At 37.7% G+C, this 18,735-nt stretch overlaps 1 protein-coding gene across 1 annotated transcript; it reads left to right on the top strand.

Moving 5' to 3' along the window:
- Positions 1-239: 239 nt before the first annotated feature.
- rb1cc1 (RB1-inducible coiled-coil 1) lies at positions 240-17,776 on the top strand. Its single transcript, XM_085377554.1, has 23 exons — positions 240-577; positions 1,716-1,848; positions 1,938-2,064; positions 2,147-2,317; positions 2,488-2,690; positions 3,128-3,542; positions 3,642-3,812; positions 3,895-4,079; positions 4,910-5,096; positions 6,147-6,228; positions 6,321-6,385; positions 6,490-6,593; positions 7,670-7,796; positions 8,043-9,973; positions 10,411-10,597; positions 13,274-13,382; positions 13,579-13,873; positions 15,255-15,303; positions 15,400-15,447; positions 15,872-15,930; positions 16,144-16,271; positions 16,577-16,647; positions 16,889-17,776. The coding sequence occupies exons 2-23, from the start codon at positions 1,778-1,780 to the stop codon at positions 16,964-16,966; spliced, it is 4,863 nt and encodes a 1,620-aa protein (XP_085233680.1). The 5' UTR covers positions 240-577; positions 1,716-1,777; the 3' UTR covers positions 16,967-17,776.
- Positions 17,777-18,735: the final 959 nt, after the last annotated feature.

Here is an 18,735-nt window from a genome sequence, read left to right on the forward strand (position 1 = left end):
TTTAAGAAAAAGTTTATCTTTGTGCTGAAAATACTACTGTGGTGATAATAAAATGTTCAGTTTTAGTATAAATTTGTCAAAGGTAATAGTAATAATAATAATTATTATTAATTTATTATTTAAAAAGAGTCGGTCCTCAGTCTGAAACAGGAGTTACTCGGCTTGTGACTGAACTCTGAATGCTTTGAGTCGTAACGGATGAACGAGTCGTTCGCGGACTTCCCATCCGCAGATGACAACAACAAAACAAGCACAGCTACTAGAGAGGGTGTTAGCGTAGGTAGCCACCTGAGATAAACAACTAGTGGTTTAGTCCGTGTGCTACACCATTACGGCTGGAGTTTGCCAAATTAGAACGTTATTATACTGAAGCATGCTTACTTTGTGGAACTAATTATGACTGTCAGTTATTCTACTCTGGTTTAGTATACCCAACATTAGCTGAGGGGCTTGCTAAGCTAGCTCTATGTATGCCAATCCAAAACGGGTTAGCTAGCTAGCTAGAGTGCTAGCTTTTTAGCTAGCCAGCTCGCCAAGGCGAAGCCAAGAGCGAGAAGAGGGAGATGAGCAAAGTGAGGTAAGACTAAAGACATCGTTTATTTTAAAAATCCGACATGATATCTCATTCTCATAAATTATAAATCCAAACTAATGATTGTAACTCCTCTAGTTTATGGTTCTAAATTTGTCGACGTTAGTGTTGACTATCCTGCGCTAGCTCGTTTTAGCTAATAGCCAGTTAGTCAACGGGTTATTATTGACTAGCTAGCCTGCTAGCAGCTGTTGGTGACCACTTCTTCGGTGTTTATGATGACGGACTGGAGGCCTGGAGGTTATTAACAGCGGTTGAGTGTTTTCAGTAGACATAAAAATGGCAAACATGAACCCCGGTACCGGAGTATGCCTAAAGGATTGGAGGCCCCGCAGATATACAAACCGTTAACGTTGTTAAAGACAATTAACAGACAAGCAATTCAGAAAGCAGTGTGGCTTTTAAGTTGTTTATCGTTGTAACGGCTAACATAGCGCTAACTGTTTTGTTCTATCTTCAACTTTAATTAGCGCAGCCCATTTTGCATTATTAATTTCAGAATAAACGCAAACCCGTGTGAAGAATCTACTACTTCAGGTAGTTTCAAAAGACAGATTGTGTCTTTGGTTAGAATAATATGTTGGGTCACTATCTGGTTACCAAACAACTAGCTAATAGCCCAGCCTACCGTGTAGTGACTCAGCTACCAGGCTAATTATTCGGTAGGAAACAATGCACGGGCTGTCTTTGGAAAAGTAAAATGTAGTTATATTGCCTTTTTGTTGTTGAGTTAATTTAAATGACTGTACTGCATAAGCACACTCTATAGACTCTGTAAAGTATATTGTTATAACTACTTATAACATGCGGTGTAACAGTATAATATCAGTATAATATAAATATTACTCAAGTAGTTTTGTGCTCTGAATAAATGGCACCATTACTTGTCTTCAGAATAGAATAGAATAGCCCTTTGTTGTCATTGTACATGCACAACAAAATTATGGGTGCTCCACACCAACTTTGCAGGGATAAAATATTAATGGTAAGACAGCAGGAATAAATAATAAACAGGAGAAATAAATACAATCAAGAGGAATATATAATTCAATTTAATGATTTCAGGGATGTTTTTATTGTCTGTTCTCAACTACATTTTTTGCGTTATTGTGTAATTTTGCAGGGTTGTGGTGAGTGACTAAATGAACAAGACAGGCAAGAGGGAAAAACTCTGGGAGATCAAACATGAAGTTGTATGTGTTCCAGGTCAACAATGGCAGCACACTGACATTTGATACTGACCTTGCTGTCCAAACGTAAGAAGCTGGCATTGTAATATTAATCTGAAACAGTGGTCAGTACGCCTTGCTTAGTGTGACCTAAAAAGTGTTTTCCCTCTTCTCAGTGTACAGGAGCTCAAACATGCCATCCAAGCCAAATATAAAATTGCAATTCCACATCAAGTCCTCGTTGTTAATGGAGGAGAATGTATGGCTGCAGAGAGACGGGTCTGCAGCTACAGTGCTGGCACTGTGAGTTTTTCAGTTTGTTAGGTGTTGATTTTATTTCCTTGAATATATATAATGCTCTAAACACTGTTATTTTTATCTATAGGAAACCAACCCTATATTCCTGTTCAACAAAGAGATGATCTTGTCTGACCGGGATCCAACGATCCCCAAAACCACCTTCTCAATTGAGAGTGAGATTCAGGTCAAGGTGGAGGAGTCTCTTTTGATGCCAGCTGTCTTTCACACTGTTGCCTCTCGAACACAACTTGCTCTGGTAGTTAACAACATTTTTTTAAACCTTGGCCTGAAAAAAGTTTTTGAATGTATTTGCCATGAAATGTTTTTCAACTGAATTTCTTTACAAGAAATAATAACTAATCAATCATCTGTAGAATACTCTGAAAATGTTCTAATGTTGAGTTAAATATTTGTTAATCCCTCCAGGAAATGTTTGAAGTTGCCAACAAACTTTGCTCTTTCTGTGAACGTTTGGTTCATGATGAACACCTTCAACACCAAGGCTGGGCTGCTATAATGGCGAATCTGGATGACTGCACCCTATCTTATCAGAAGTTGCTTATAAAATTCAACACAGCTTATACAAATTATCAGCATGATCTGGAGGAAATCAAAGTGAAACTTACAAAGTAAGTGTTACTGTGTAACTGTGTAATGTAAGTAAGTGTTGGTTTGCTGATCTTTTTCAATAAGTTTAAACCTAAAATGCAAAATATTGTGTTTTTATTGGTAAATAAGTCTACAGAGAATATGCTAGAGGAACCATTTTAAATAATGTAGTTATAATGTTATTTTTTTAAAACAAATAAAATAGTAAAGAAATTGAACCAGTCTCAACTCACAAGAAGGTTGATTCTGATCATCTGGATGTAGTGTTTTCAGTCGGAGAAATGTTTCGTCACTCATACAAGTGCCTTCTTCAGTCTCAGCTGACTGCAGGTTTCTCCAACCTTATAAACAGTAAATTTGCACAAAGACTGAAACTAGAATCAACCTTTTGGGATTTACTTACCTGGATGAGCATGCATCAAGACAAGTCTCAACTCATCTTTTGTTATAATTGCAGGTTAGGGACAGCAGTTTCAGTAATGGCCAAGATACCTCTGCTGGAATGTTTAACACGTCAGAGTTACAGAGAGAGCATGGAGAAGTCCAGCTCAACCCCTGCAAAGGATTCAGATGAGACGGAAGAAGAAAAATCGACTGACTCTGTGCTCTGCACAACTGAAACACAGATGCCCTCTAAGTCATCAGCATCCTTCTCCGCTTCAGGGACAGCCACTTGTGAGCCAGCTGAGGACCAGGAATCAAATGAAATGACTGACAGTGGTGGCCTGAGAGCTGCACTATTAGATGATGACACACCAGAGCTCACCAACCCGTCCGTGTTCAATGTTACATTATTAGATTGGATCAACGTCCAGGACAGGCCCAATGATGTGGAATCGGTTGTAAGGAAATGTTTTGACTCCATCAATAGGGTAAGTCATTGATCTATTTTTAAAAAGGTCTTGGTGGATTTTTAAATGTGCTGTGTTAAATTGGAATAAGAGGTTTGACTTTGATTTTGTGTCTTTCAGCTTGACCCGCGGACCATTCAGCCTTTCCTAACAGAATGTCATGACACAATTTCCAAGCTAGATAATCAAAACATGAAATCCATCAAAGGGCTTGAAGACAGGTTGTATGCTCTAGACCAAATGCTTGCAAGCTGCAAGAAGTTGGTGAATGAACAGAAAGAACTTGCTCAGGTATGCAAAGAAAAGCAGTATTAAATAGTTTTCTCTGCTTTTTGTTGTGTTATGAATTGTGCTCACATGTTTTTGCTTCCAGGGATTTTTGGCCAATCAGAAGCGGGCTGAAAACCTGAAGGATACATCTGTTCTGCCTGATTTGTGTATGAGTCACACCAACCAGCTGATGATCATGCTGAACAACCACAGAAAGCTGCTGGAAATTAAAAAGAAGTGCACCACTGCCAAACAAGAGCTAGCAAACAACCTTCAAGTCAGACTTAAGTAAAACCGGAAACCATTTCTTTTTCCATATTAATTGCTGATCCTGACTAGGGCTGTGCGATATGACCAAAATCTCATATAAGACATCTATCGTCTGATAACAACATAAATTACAAAAATTTTACATTTTCTGTAAATTCTGTGAATCTCGGGCAGCTCGACTTCCGTGAAGTGTTTCCAGCTGGGTGTCGCGTACCTGGAGTCAGGTGTTTTAATTTTAGACATAAGTTGTAGCGGCTGCCGTTTTCTTTGTGAGTGTTTATTACACAGCATGCTGCGGGGAAAAGCCTGCTCTAACGTTTGAGTCTAAGGTTTATTTTTTTTAGCACCTGACGGCTCTTTTTTTACTTCTCATCTGTGAATACTCTGCATACTCTTTCACGTGATTCAGTTTATTTTGAAAAGTCTCAACAGGAGCTTGAGCTTTATTGTGAAAGGTTGTGGAAAATAAACAAGCGGACACGCGATGGTTTTACTGTTGTTGTTGCTAATGACAGCGCATAAAAACAGGCACTTGTCCGTCTGTAGTGTGGTTATATTAAATATAAGAGAAAGAGAGAACTTTAAGAAATTAATATAGCCACTACAGTGACCATCAAAATAATGAAAAAATATTGCAGTAAACAGTTTATTTTGTGACACCATGAAACAAACAATAGCATAAAATGAAATGATAGACGTTTTAATATCGTCATCCGATATATATCGTTATATCGTACAGCCCTAATCCTATGTTTAATAAATTGTACCTTGCTGTATTTAATATATGTTTAAAAAAATGTGATTATGAGAATTATGTTTTCAAATTCTAATGATTGGAATAATTTTAGATGGTGCTGCTACGTGATGCTTCATGCAGACCAGGATGCAGAGAAGCTTCAGGCTCTATTCAGACTTCTAACCGAGCTAATGGAAAGAGTGAGGGTGGTGGAGGCCCTCAGTACCGTGCCCCAGATGTACTGCTTGGCAGTCGTAGAGGTAGTCAGGAGAAAAATGTTCATGCGCCACTACAGAGAGGTCAGTACTGTTATTAGAAACTAATCATGCATTCAGATGTAGCAATTTAACAAAAACAGTCATCTCAATAAGATTTACAGAAATGACAATGTACAGTATGAAATCATATAATGAAAAATAGTATAAAGTACATAAAACCACATATATAGCCTAAAGAAAGGGTTTCTTTTAAGAAGATTCTGTGTGGGTTCCATCTGGGTATTTACACTTCCTAAAAAGTTATCTCTTTATATTAATTGGTTATTCAAAATTATAAAGATGTGAATGGTGGTCTGTCACTGTGTGTTAGCCCTGCAATGGACTGATGACCCAATCCTGAATTAAATAAGATGAGGGAAATGAATGGATGGATGGTCTTTGGGGGTTTTGTTGTGAGAATTCAGCTCTGTTTCAAGTGTGTAAGAAATAACATTATCAACACAAAGTTGCAACCATTAGGAAGCCTGTGCTAACAGGGGGAATTAAGTTACTGTAATCAGCTATGAAGTGTCTAGATGTGTCCAATTTTCTAACATCTGGCCATTTGTGGTGTGCTGTGTTGGCAGCAGCAGAAAAGAAAATAATGCCTAATTTGTGATATGTTATGACAGCTAAAGGTGTGTGACTTGTGTCTAAGCAATGTACGGTCTATGGTAAAGGTGCAAAAAGGGTGCTTAGCTCTGAGAAGGTTTGACTAATAAGACAGATTTTTGATGATTTTGATGAAACTTTCCTTTATTTGAGCTTAATTTTTTGGTCTTTATTATTTCACAGTCACAAGAAAGAATAGAAGTTAACACTTTGTGTTTTGGGAATTGCTTGAAAGATGGCTCCTCTGATTGATGTAGTTTTTGGCAAAAAATGTAACTGCTCGTTTTGACGGACGCTGCATACATATTGGCTTTTTTTGAAGAGTGCCTGCAAGCCTTCCATTAAGTTATGTCTAAATGCTCAAATCTAAATAACATTAAAACGATGTTAAGGAATGTAATCTTCTTGTGAAAATGTTTTTGAAACATAATTATAAATTTATTGCATAATCTTAATTAAATTTTTCTTAAATCTTTTCAGTGGGCCAATGCACTTGTCAAGGATGGAAAACAACTTTATGAGGCAGAGAAATTTAAACGGGAATCCTTTGGGAAACTCTTTCGTAAGTGTTTTTGAGAAACTCTGATTAAATAACACACCAATTCCACGTAAGAACAGAATTTTGACCCAGTTACTGTTTTATTTATTATTTAGGAAAGTCTTTTCTCCGAAATCGGTTGTTTAGAGGACTTGATTCATGGCCTCCAACATCATTTTGTGTAAGTTTGATTGAATTATCGTGTGTATCACTTTTTCTTTGTTAGCACTATTGTTTCACACTGTTTGACAGTCTATTTTTTTCATGGTTCTTAATTGGCTATAGACACGAAGGCCAAGAAGGTTTGATGATGAACTTCCAGACATCTCACTTGAGGACCTGCAGTACTTGAAATCTTGTTGTCCTGTTGAGGTGCAGCCTTTCCTCATGTAAGTCACTGTCTTGAATCATTAGTGGTTTTAAATATCATTAAATGGGGTTTTTTGAGAAAAAATGGAAAAACTATTCGTTAACTACCAATAGTTAACATAACTGAATTTATGGTTTGTTATCAAAATAAGCTGTTTAGTGTTCAACCAGGTCCCTGGCACTGTTTGTTGGTTTATTTAAATGCATTTATCTTTGGTTTATTTAAATAAATAAAACAATAAAGATATAAAAAGCTTTAGATATGTAAGAAACTGAATAATGAATAAATCATGGGACATGTTGTGGTTGGTCTTACTTGGGGACCAAGTATGTCATAGTTGGAGTTGTTTATAGTTCTTTATGATGGAGATTATGTGAATAATCTGAATATAGTCTGAATGTGGTCTTACAACATTTTATGCAGATTGCACTTTGAAATGCAGGCTCTCTAACGCTGTAGAGCAAAATATTTCAGTTTAAACTAGATATTAAAAAGTTAATTTAAAAAGTCAGACTATAATTAAGTGCTAATAACCAGAATCATTATAACTTGGTAAGACTATAAAGTAAAGGTCCGATATGATCATCTATAAGTAAACGATCTAAAGTATTGTTTGAGCTTTATTTTTATTTTCAGTTGCCGTCAGTTGCATTTGTCACTGCAGTGATGCATAGTTTCATGTATCACATAGTTCACAGTTTTAATTCTACTGAATTAAGGCTTTGCTCTTTATTTACCCATTACTGTGGTGATCATGGTCTCAGAACTCTGTTAATTATGCCTTTTCTTTTTCATTCGCCATGTACTCTCTTAACTAAAAGGGAACATACTTGGAGTTGATCAGCCAAACTTTGTTAACAACTGTTTAATCCTTGATTAAGTTAATCAATTCAAGAAATAAGTTTCAGCTTTAGACTCAGTTTGCTTTCTTGAACAGATTCTTGGTGTGAAAAGTGGCCTAAATTTATTCTGTTATCTCTTAATTGCATCAAATTGAAGACCTTCTAAGCAATCTTTTTAAACTGAAGAAATTCACAACATAGTTTTTACCAATATGTCCGTGTTTGTTTAGTTTAAAAAAATCTTTTTCTGCAGGCTTCCCACAGTGTGCAACTTTGAGCCCTTAAATCACCACATAGAGACACTTCACCAGCTGGTCCAAGCTGCGCAGAGCGTGGACGAGATGTCACAGACGATTACTGACCTGCTAAGTGAACAAAGGGTAATGATTTACCTTGGTTATATTACACATATATGTATTTGCTGTCCTAGTCTGAAATGAACACATAACTTAGAACAACTATCAAAAAGCAAACAATACTGAGGTGTAACTTTAGGTCAAGCATTTTCTAATTTTTTTCTTTCTTTTTTTGTAATACTGTTTAATTTCTCTTTTCGTATTAAGATTAAACTCCAACTTGAAGAATATATTTATTTATTCTTGGGTGTTTTGTTTTTTTCTCCCTAGGCATCTTGTAGTCAGAGTGCCCACAGATCAACTACATTGTCTCCTCAGTCTGAAATGCCTGCTACCACAACAGCGGTGTCGCCCAAAACTCCTTCCTCTCTCAGCCTTCAGGGCCCCAGCTGCCAACCCCTTCATGTTCCTGTCCCAGCTCCTCTAGAGGACTTATCGCCAGACAGCATTGATGCACAAACATTTGACTTTGAAACCATTGGCCATCCAAACATGGATCCAGTCCTACAGCAGGGATCCCTTGATTTAGATTCTCTGGCAGAAAGCCCTGAATCAGACTTCATGTCTGCTGTAAACGAGTTTGTGATTGAAGAGAACTTGACCTCTCCAAACCCTATCAGTGATCCTACTAGCCCTGAAATGATGGTGGAATCTTTGTATTCTTCAGTCATTAACGCTATTGATAACAAGCGAATGCAAGATACCACAATACTAGAGAGAGAGAACTCAAAGATCGCTGTTCTTCAGCAAGTTATTGAGAGGTATCGAAGTGCTGCAGAGGAGTCCCATTCCAGCTTAAGAAATGCAAAGGATGACCTGTGTCATTTACGAGGTCTAGTATTAAAAGAACAACATGACTTTGGCTTTGTTCTGCGTAGTATGAGCACAGAGGTGCACAATATTGTGGATAGCATCTGTCAGACCCATGAACAAGCGTTGAAGGAGCAGCATCAAAGTGAGCTTCTGGCCATACGGCAGGACTTTGAGAAGGAGGTAAAGACACTAACCAAGGAAAACCAAGTAAACCAGAATATTGTTAGAGATGTTCAGCGTGCAATGCTGGAGCTCGAAGGGCTTATGGAGCGCAAGGAGAAGGAACTGACTCAGCTTGAGAATGAGAGAGAGCGATGGATTCAAACGGATGGTATTCAGACTGATAAGATCACCAACCTGGAGCAGATTATCAGTGATCAAGCTGAAGAAAATAAGAAGCTTGCAGCCTCAAGAGACTCTTTGGCCACTCAGCTTGAGAATCTGCACTTTGAGATTGAACGCAGTCAGCAGAAGATCCGACAGGAGCTGGAAGTTGTTGCACAGACCAATTTAAAAGAGTTGGAGGACAGAATGAAGCATGAACACAAGGCAGAAATGGAGACACTGACCAAGGGTAACCACGAGGCTCTGGAAAATCTTGCTGTTGAAAATAGTGTTAAGTTAAGCGAGGCAGCTGATCACCATGCCACTGCTATAAAAGAGAAGGACAGTCAGGTCAAGGACTTGGAGGCTCGGATAGCTGAGCTTGCAGAACTCCGCTGCAAGTTAGAGGTGGAGTTAGCCCTCAAAGAATCAGAGACAGAAGAGTTAAAGCGCTTGTTTGAAGACTCCAGGATACAGCAGGAAGAGGCTGTCAAATCCCAAATAGAGGTGGAGACCAAAGTTCTTGGTGAAGAACTGGCAGTTGTCAAAAAAGAGCTTCAGCTAAAGAATGAAGAGTATGAAGTGGACCTAGCAGAGCTCAGGACTCTCATGAGGATTGAGAAGGACCACTGCATCTCAGAGCTTGTTGACAGACACGAAGAGGAGACTATTTTGTTGAGCAACAAGCTCTCTTCCCTGCAGCAGCAAGCCCAGGAGGCTGAGAGGAACCACGCTGAGCAGCATCGGAAACTTAAAGAGGAATTAGATCAGCAACTGGCTGCTGTCTGTGAAGAAAAAGAAAAGCAACTGAATAGTTTCCAAGAACAGGAGCAGGAGTTGAGGACTGTTATCAGCAGTTTGCAGCAAGAAAATGACCTGCTTTCGCAAAAAGTAGAGCAGGACAGACTTGCATTTGAGAAACATTTAGAGAAAGAAAAGGCCACTGAGGCTGCAGCACCAGATGTCTTTAAAGACTTAGAGCAGAAAGAGGAGATGGAGAAGAGACTCTTAGGCAAGATTAGACAACTTGAAAATGAGCTTCATGAGGTCCGGTCCTCAAAAAGGTAAATGTTTAATCCAAAACAAGTTTGCTCTTCATGTTTCTTCACATTATTTTCACAGTTACAGGTTCATCACTTGGCTGATTAATGTTTTTGTTAGAGGTATTATGATTTTGCATTTTCTGTAAGTTGTTTTTAGTTTTAAATTTGGGTTTTCAGTTTAGTTTCCACAGTTTCCTGTGCTTAGGTTAGTTTAACATTCCTTTTAGTATTAACTTTAATATTATTATTATTATTATTATTATTATTATTACATGGGTCGTTTTTTCAGAATTTAAGATGTAATAAGTTAGGAAAAGTACAGTAATAAAGTGTAATATTGAGGCCATACATCGTAGCTTCTGGATTTCTATTATCTATTTTTATTTCAGTTAAAGTGTTTTTCATGGTTAGTTTTAAGTAGTTTAAGTTGATAACTTTGTTTGCTATGTGCCTTTCAGTGATGAAGGGTTGTCCCTGCATGCTGACGGACGTGCAGATGCTGGAGCACCTCTGTCTCTAGACTCAGCACTACAAGAGCGTCTGCAACAGGAAAGGGCCTCTCTGCAGGCACAGATGGAGCTCATGGAGAAAAAGAAGAATGAGGAGATACAGAACATCAAAACATCACTTATTGCAGAGCAACAGGTTTGTATTTGCTCTTGTTAGCTTATTTTAGGGTTCTGCTTTTGTTGATATTTGTCTTTTGTTGATATTTGAGTGCGGACCTATGCTAACATACTTGTGTGCAGTCTTCCAAAAACCCAACCGCATGTGACTGAACGTGGATGATGCTGTGCATAGGTTGAATGCCTGCTGGTTGAAAACAAGCTGGAACAGAAAAGAGAGCAACAGCGGAGTTCATAATAAACGGGGGAACTGTGGGGGAAAAAAACCATCAAAGATCATCACGCACCGACAGTCACTGCATTGGACACAGCAGAATTTATGTAACACAATTCAGCTCTCTTGTATTTTCTAACTTTGCTCCTCTCTATGTGGTCTTTAAGTCTGACGTTATTAGGCGTTTCTGGGTCCAAACTCGTCAGTGATTAAAGTCAAACAAACACTGCGGCATCACTAAGAGATTAAAAACTGTCTAAATTATTTCATCTGTAATAAAATGATTAGTGTGGCTGCTCTACCAGGTGTAACAATTAAGTTTAACATCCAGGCATCCATAAAAACAGAATTTCTGAAATTTAATGGAGTTAGAAGTTAGCAGGGAGTTAGCTCGCTAGTTTCCATTTAAATATAATATACCAGGTTCTGACTGAGAGATTTCTGAAACAAATTAAGATGTACAGCTCTGCTATCACTTCTGGCATAAATGAAGACAGAAAACTAAACAGCAGTGATGTTTGTAGTGTTACTGAAGTTGAACTAGCTTGTATATAATGATGTGCTACGTGAATGCTAGCAACACAGCTATGTTAGCATAATATAAACACAGTGAATCCAGAGGATGAATGCTAACTTTTTTCCAGTCGATAAAAATTAACGCAATGGTTAGGGACAAATGTGATTGCATGGCAGGATGCTGTCAGAAGAACAACTGAGATAATCCATCCACAATATGAGGTTGGTTAATAATATACTGCTGTATGAGCTGGGCAGTAGTTACATTGTATGATTTTAAAAACTGAGCGTTAAAATGAATAGTGGTAATAAAACCTGAGAGAGAGGCCGACAGTGATCACTGCCCTTTTTTTAGGGGCTTGTCCAGATTAAATAGAAAAAGATACAAGGAATTAAAACATGTTAAAAACGCAACAGCCTTAATAAACGCAGAGTAGTTTGGACCTAGAAGCAGGGTTCATACGTCATCACTTAAAGACCAGATAGTTGGCTAAAGACCAGATAGTTGGCTGAAGACCAACAAGAGCATTACCAAGAGTAGCCCACAGACCGCTTGTTTGTGACACTGCCCCCAGGTGACAGCAAACAGCTATAACATGTAGCAAACGATCTGCAAAACTGTTCATAGACTCTGTGTATGTCGATGAATGGGAATAGTAGTAGTAGCACTAACGTGTTTCCTTGGCCATAGGAGAGTGAATGCAATTAGCAGTGGCCATCTTCATTTAGTCAGTCATAAAGTGTGTTGTAAATGGAAAAAGCTGTTTGTGAAGGGGATAAGACCTAAACTAACTCAGCTGGAAGCAGCATACACACAGGAAGAAACTAGCGGCAATTTGATTACCAGAGACTTGCAGCACTGACAGGCTAAATAACCTTTAGCTGTGCAAAGAGGGGTGGATGCCTATTTAAACTACTGTCAGTTTTGAGGAGAGCAATTATTATTGCAAACAGTGGGAGCAAAGAGATACCATTGACTGACATGACAGTGCGGGGGATGTATAAGAGGGTTACCAGTGAACCTTAGCCTAAAATGTCCACTATAGTGTCCAGCTGTCAGCTACAAGCGATGCACGGTGACCCAATTTCTTTATATATGCACAACGCTTCTTGTTTGGCAGCAAAGATTTTAGCATGGCAGGCTGCCATGGAGAAATATTAGCAGTAGAAAAAGTGCTTGTCAGTATAGCGTTATGGTAGTGTGAAATATTTTAAATACAGTTCATCCTCCCTATAGACAAAAGCCTTCAACATGCCATCAAAAGTTTCAGTGTTGACCTTACAACCCTTGTGTACTGAGTATTCAGTACTTAAGGGTCAGATCTCATCCATTTTATAAAACCTACCTTTAGTTTTCTGTCTTTTTTCTCACCTTCCTAAGTAAAAGTAGGGATGACTAATACATTGGCAACTGGATGAATGACACCGTTTACATATTACAGGTCATAAAATATTTTTCAGGATCACCTAGGGAACCAGAGTCTGGATTTTCCTCTAGGGACCAACTAGCTACAATGCTATGGACGATGAGCAGATCGCTTCATATGTGGACAGACATTTATTTTACTGTGCTATAGATTTTGTATTATTTCATTTACTGTTTACGAAAAAAAAATTGAGGACATCTCACCTTACTTTGCTACATCTCCCTTTGTAGTTGAACATGATGAGACTTGCAACAAACAGAATTGTTAGGAGCACATACAGTTTGATTTCTTTTGTTATTTATTGTCTGGTGTAATACATGGATGTACGATACAAAAATATCAAAATACTAGGAGTAAAAGCTAACAAAACAACTGTAACTCCCATGGCTGCATGCTGATCTGTGTCCTCAGAAATTGGCAATTAAAAATGAAATAATTAATGCTTTGATATAAATGCTCTGTTCTCACTAAAATGGTTGTTAAGCTTGTCAAAATTTTTAAAATGTTAATAATAATAATTATTAATCTTTTTATCCAGACAAATTTCAACACAGTTCTAACACGAGAGAAAATGAAAAAGGAGCAGATCATCAGTGATCTCACGGAGAAGTTGCATAAAGTTACCCAGCAGCAGGAGAAAGATAAAGGTGAGTGTGTACTGTCCACATTGAACACTGTTTTTCTTACAGTTTTGGAAATGAGACATCATGGTAGCACCTCATGAATATTCATTACTTGTCCTGTTCGCTTGTTCTCACTGCCATAATATTCATTTTTAGGCTTTTGTCAAAAATAATGTTATTTTGTGTTTGTCAGTGGTTTTTATTTATACTTTTATTCCAGCTCTGATAGAGAAACTGTCTGAGGACCGGGCTAGTGTGATGCAGGAAAAGAAACATTTGGAAGAGGAGCTCAACCGTTTCCGCAGCACTGCACTGGTGTCCTCTGCCTTCTTCAACCCTAACCCCTCAGCTCAAGATGCCTCAGAAGCCGGAGCAGCAGCAGCTAGAGCTCTGCCCGTTGCTGGGGCTTGTTCTTCTGAGCCCCTCACTGAAACTGATAGATTGGCCTCTGTGGCAGCCATTCGAGATGACGAACATGTTGATTCAGCAGTGGAAGCCAGCATGGTGACCGTCCAGTAAGCATCTACTCTAAAATAAACATTGTGTTTAGAGTCTGAAATACGTCCACGTGATTATGTGCCTGACACTATTACTGTTCATGGGGAAAGAAAAATCAGAGCAGCACACATTAGCAGCACGGTTAGGACAGGTATCCTAACCAGTTATCCTATCCTAACCTCACCTGGTTAACAACTATGTGGGCTGCATTTGGACAATGTGTTTATCCTTACTCCACACTTTATATTTCAAACAACATTTGCAAAATACGTAAGAAACCTTCTCACCTGCGCATGATCTTGTAGCCACAGTTTATAGAGAGGTCCATGTAAAAGGAATGCACAGAATTTTGGTTATTCTATACATAATAGTTTTTGTGGAATCTGTGATGCACAATGTAATGTAAGTCCAAAAGTTTGGATAAACCATCACTGGTTAAAATTTTAACAGTATATCCCCTTCAAGGTCATCTCCTGGCGTAGTGATGCATAGCTTGCAGCTCCTGCTTCACTGAGATTGCTCCCTGGATGGCCGTTCTGACCACTTTTATGTGTGCATTTTTTATTTCATCATTGAGCTCACATTTACTTTGAAAGCAGACAGTAACGTCTGCATCAAACTGGCCATACCTCACAAGGCTCATTACTATTAATGACAACCGGTGCTCAAATGACATGACAGATGAATCTGCACTATCTAAACTCAAAGTCCATAAAGTCAGGGGAATGACAGTATTCACAAGAATGTACACAGTAAAATCCTCCCATATTGTCAGGCGCAGTTGATCAGAGTAGCTCCTACAATGAACAATCCCTACAGGTGCAAGAGGGCAGGGAACAATGTAGAGCTTCACAAAAGGGCCGTAATGGAACTTGAGGACAGTTTTTGCCTTTTTATAGGTTGGGTAGTGGGATCTCTTTGACTGCACCTTGGATTAAGATTTTAGTTACAGTTTAAGTTGGACAAGGAAACTACGAGAATCTGAGTGTGTTCATTTCTGTGCATTCGCAGTGCTGCAGTACGTGGATTTTATTGCGCCAACATGTTAATCTCAAACAAATTCATAGTGAAACCTAAAAAGGTTTCCTTCATAGACAGTAAGTTTTGTTTAGATGCCGTCAAATCGATTGCGAGCCAGAGAAACAGACTTTTGTGTTGTGTTTCGAGAGCCAACTGTATAAACTAGCCAAAAATGGACGAACAGAAGAGACATTTGACAGTCCAAGGAAGGGAGGCTAGGAACCGAGAGTGTAAGTTAAAATAAATAAATATTTTTTTAAATTCTTAATATTAAGAAGCGCCAAGTGGTCACAAGTCAAAAAATGTTATGATTTATTTATTTAGTTTTACCTTTTGTATACTGCATCTTGTTAATTTTTGTTGTTGTTGTTTTTGTAGTGATACTATGATGTCAGAGGAGAAACAGCGGATAATCTTACTTGAGAGGGTAATTAGACATGCTGCATCTTTATCATTGCATCTGACTGGATAAGAGTTTGTTTGTGTAGGCATGTCTGACTAATTCATTTAATATATGTTGCAGACTTTGCACATGAAGGAAGAAGAAAACAAGCGTCTCAGTCAAAGACTGGTCAGTTTATCATTTTCATTATAGGCTATGAAACAATTTCTCCACCAGGTGGCACTAGCATCAAAGAGTAGAATCCTGACCCAGGAGGCCAGCGAGCTCAGTGAATAAAAATGAGTCTTTAGGAAGAGGATCATTGAAATGTACAAGGGGTGAATTTTAGTGAAGCACAAACTTGTATACTAATACAAATGTCAAAAATGTACTTTTCTGGTGTGAAAAGATTTAGTCAATACTAATATTGCATAACTCGAAGACTGGTATAGTTTAGATTATGATATAATTCTGTCAGGTGGTAAAAGTATAAGAGTTCAAAGCCTATGTCACAGACAAATGATTTAATAATCCCCAGTGGAAGTCAGTTCTTGTTAATATTATTAATTTTGCTTTGATAACGTGAGTAATGTTGCCCTTCTCTTCTGTGTAGATGTCTCAGAGCATGTCGTCTGTGTCATCACGGCATTCAGACAAAATCGCCATCAGAGAGTAAGTGAATTTTAAAAAACGAAACACACAGGGCCTTAACATGTCCTTGCTGATGTGTGTGTGGTTTTTCTGTCATTATTGTGTACATTATTATGTATGTAGGTATAATTATACACATATGATTACCGTTAATGTATTTTCTTTTGTGTTTTCATTTTGCAATTCGGTTTCATCATCATTTGGTCTCTTTATTGGTCTTTTTTTATGTTTCAGTTTCCAGGTAGGCGATTTGGTTCTAATCATCTTGGATGAAAGGCATGACAACTACGTGCTCTTCACAGTTGGTCCCACCCTCTACTTCCTCCATTCTGAGTCTCTTACTGCACTGGACCTCAAACCAGGTCAGCTTCATCAAACCCTTTTGAGTTTAGCGTTGTGTCATTGAAATTTATTTTACACATTTCTTTTTTAATAATAAAATAAAAAGGCACGACTGATTGTTTTCTGATTTTTATATATATATATATATATATATATATATTAATCAAACATGAGAGCTTTGTGTGTTGTGTGTACATGGGTGCTAAAATAAAATGTAGTTTAATCTTTGTTCTTGCTACTGATGCTTGTTGGCTTTATTTTACACATAGAATTGGTGAACATTTTCTTAAGTTTATTTAACGATGCGATTTGTTTTCTTGTTTAGCATCAGGGACCTCAAGACGGCCGTGGGTGCTTGGAAAGGTGATGGAGAAGGAGTATTGCCAGGCAAAAAAGGTACTTAAGTACTAAAAATACTTTGTTTACATATTCGATTAACATTTAACCCTGTTTTACTTACAGTTTCAACTGTAGGCCTATAAGTGTCTTTTTTTTTTTTTTTATATTTTTTTTTTAAATCAGAGTTGGATTTTTTTTAAAGTCATGTCAGTAATGTTCTTACAATTAAGTACAAAGTTTGAACCTTCATTGTTTCTTGTAATGATCTCTCTCTCCTTCTCTTCCTCTCCTTTCTCAGGCCCAAAACAGATTCAAGGTTCCTTTAGGAACCAAGTTCTACAGAGTGAAAGCTGTTCCATGGAATAGAAAAGTATAATAGCCAAGTAATGAGCTAAAATGTATATTTATATAGTTTAATTTTTGAACAGAAACATCACATAATAACTCATAACTTGAAAATCGAAAGACCTAAAAAATGGAAAGAATTAAGATCGCCATCATATGGTTTTGCATTTTATTTTAAAATCCCACCTGCTATCACTTTTTTTGTTCTTTTAAACCCAGATTTGTTATTGTGGACCAAATGCTATTAAACTTATTAGGGCAATGCCCTATACACTGTGGCATAATGCCATCTGACCTGTATGTAAACTTAAACGAAATTTGGATGTTCAATATTAGTTCTCATTATCAGCATTTGTCCTTTTGTGGAAAATACTGTCATTATCAGCATAATTAAATGAAAAATATACATTTATTATAAATGTTTATGGAGGAATGTTCATGGCATGCATATTGATATATTTTCTTTGATTTACTTATCCAGATAAATGTTGTAGTTGGAAATGTAGTTAATGCTGTTTGTTACTCACAAAACAGTATGGCCCTGTGTCAATACTGAAATGTACATTATGACTGACTAATGGAAACAGTCGTCTTTGCAATCCTTGAAATGCACTTTCAAAACAATGCTTTTGTTGATTTGAAAAGGGAAGTTAATTGAGCTGTCAGAACTAAGTAAATATATCAGCACAAACTTCTCACTATCATAGAATATTGATATGTAGAAAGGAATACTTTGTGACTGTGTTTCATTATCGGGAGACATTGTATATTACCCATCAAATCACATGTAACAATAAATTACTGTATTGTAAAAGCTAGAGTTTTGAAACAATAAAGGACTGATCCCAAATGGATTCAATAGTTTTTTTTCTTTCCTTTTCATTCTTTCCTCTGATGCAGAAATGTAACAAATACTTATGTGCACATTAATATTACAGGTGAGATATTTTATGTTTCATTGGGGAGGAGAAAGCCGACAATTATTATTTTTCACTGACACGTCATTCTAACCATTTTGTATAAAACAAAAACAGCAGAAGCTTTTAAGGCATATATAGTAAATGGCACCTATAATGATGATTTTTAAAATTTTCCTGGGGGAAATTCAGGAGTCAATGTGGAATAGCATAGTATAGTGTTCATTTGATTTAGCATTTTTGCTTTTGTGGAAACATTAATGTTGGCACGGTGCTGCAGGAAACAGACTTCAAAAAGGCTTCAAATCGGGGCCCAAGAACGATGCGGCCCTCATGGAGAAGGAAGCCCACCAACATCACTTTCCCAGTTCACAGCGGGGAGCATAGCAGCTCTCCGCCGAGCACTCTCTACCATGTGGGTCTAGGGGTGTTTTAACAATGTTTAGCTCTATTTTCTCCATTTAGCATAAGCCTGTTGTCACATTTGGATGGCTCCTTCATAAATTGATGGTGTGATTCCTACAATTTCGGGACAGGCCTGAATGACAAAATATGCAACACAACATTCGATACCGAGGTGCCTGGCAAGCACCAACCATGTGCACTGGACAGGCTCTTAGTGTAAATGTTTACAACCCCCCACTGAGCTCAGTGCTGCTGGGAGTCACTCTCATCAGGCTGAATGGGATTTAACACTGCCATGTGTAGTCTCAAGCTAGTCTAGTCTCAAGACTTTTTTTCGTAACATTTTTGAGTTCTTATCTTTAGTAATGAATGTGAAATTTGGCTGCATGCTTAGTAAGTCATAGTGTAGTGTCTGTATTTAAATGTCACCAGTTTAATTTATTTATATCTTTAACACGCACACACATACATAATGAGC

This window comes from Diplotaxodon limnothrissa, linkage group LG18 (genome assembly GCF_057381915.1).
Source record: "Diplotaxodon limnothrissa isolate DT_005_m linkage group LG18, D_limnothrissa_male_GT1.1, whole genome shotgun sequence".
NCBI lineage: Eukaryota > Metazoa > Chordata > Actinopteri > Cichliformes > Cichlidae > Diplotaxodon > Diplotaxodon limnothrissa.

Excerpts from the sequence above, each read along its gene's own strand:
- rb1cc1 (XM_085377554.1), top strand. The coding sequence starts at position 1,778 with ATGAAGTTGTATGTGTTCCAGGTCAACAATGGCAGCACACTGACATTT. Across the intron at positions 2,065-2,146 it reads GCAGCTACAGTGCTGGCACT|GAAACCAACCCTATATTCCT; the intron begins GTGAGTTTTTCA and ends TTTTATCTATAG. Across the intron at positions 15,931-16,143 it reads GACAAAATCGCCATCAGAGA|TTTCCAGGTAGGCGATTTGG; the intron begins GTAAGTGAATTT and ends TTTATGTTTCAG.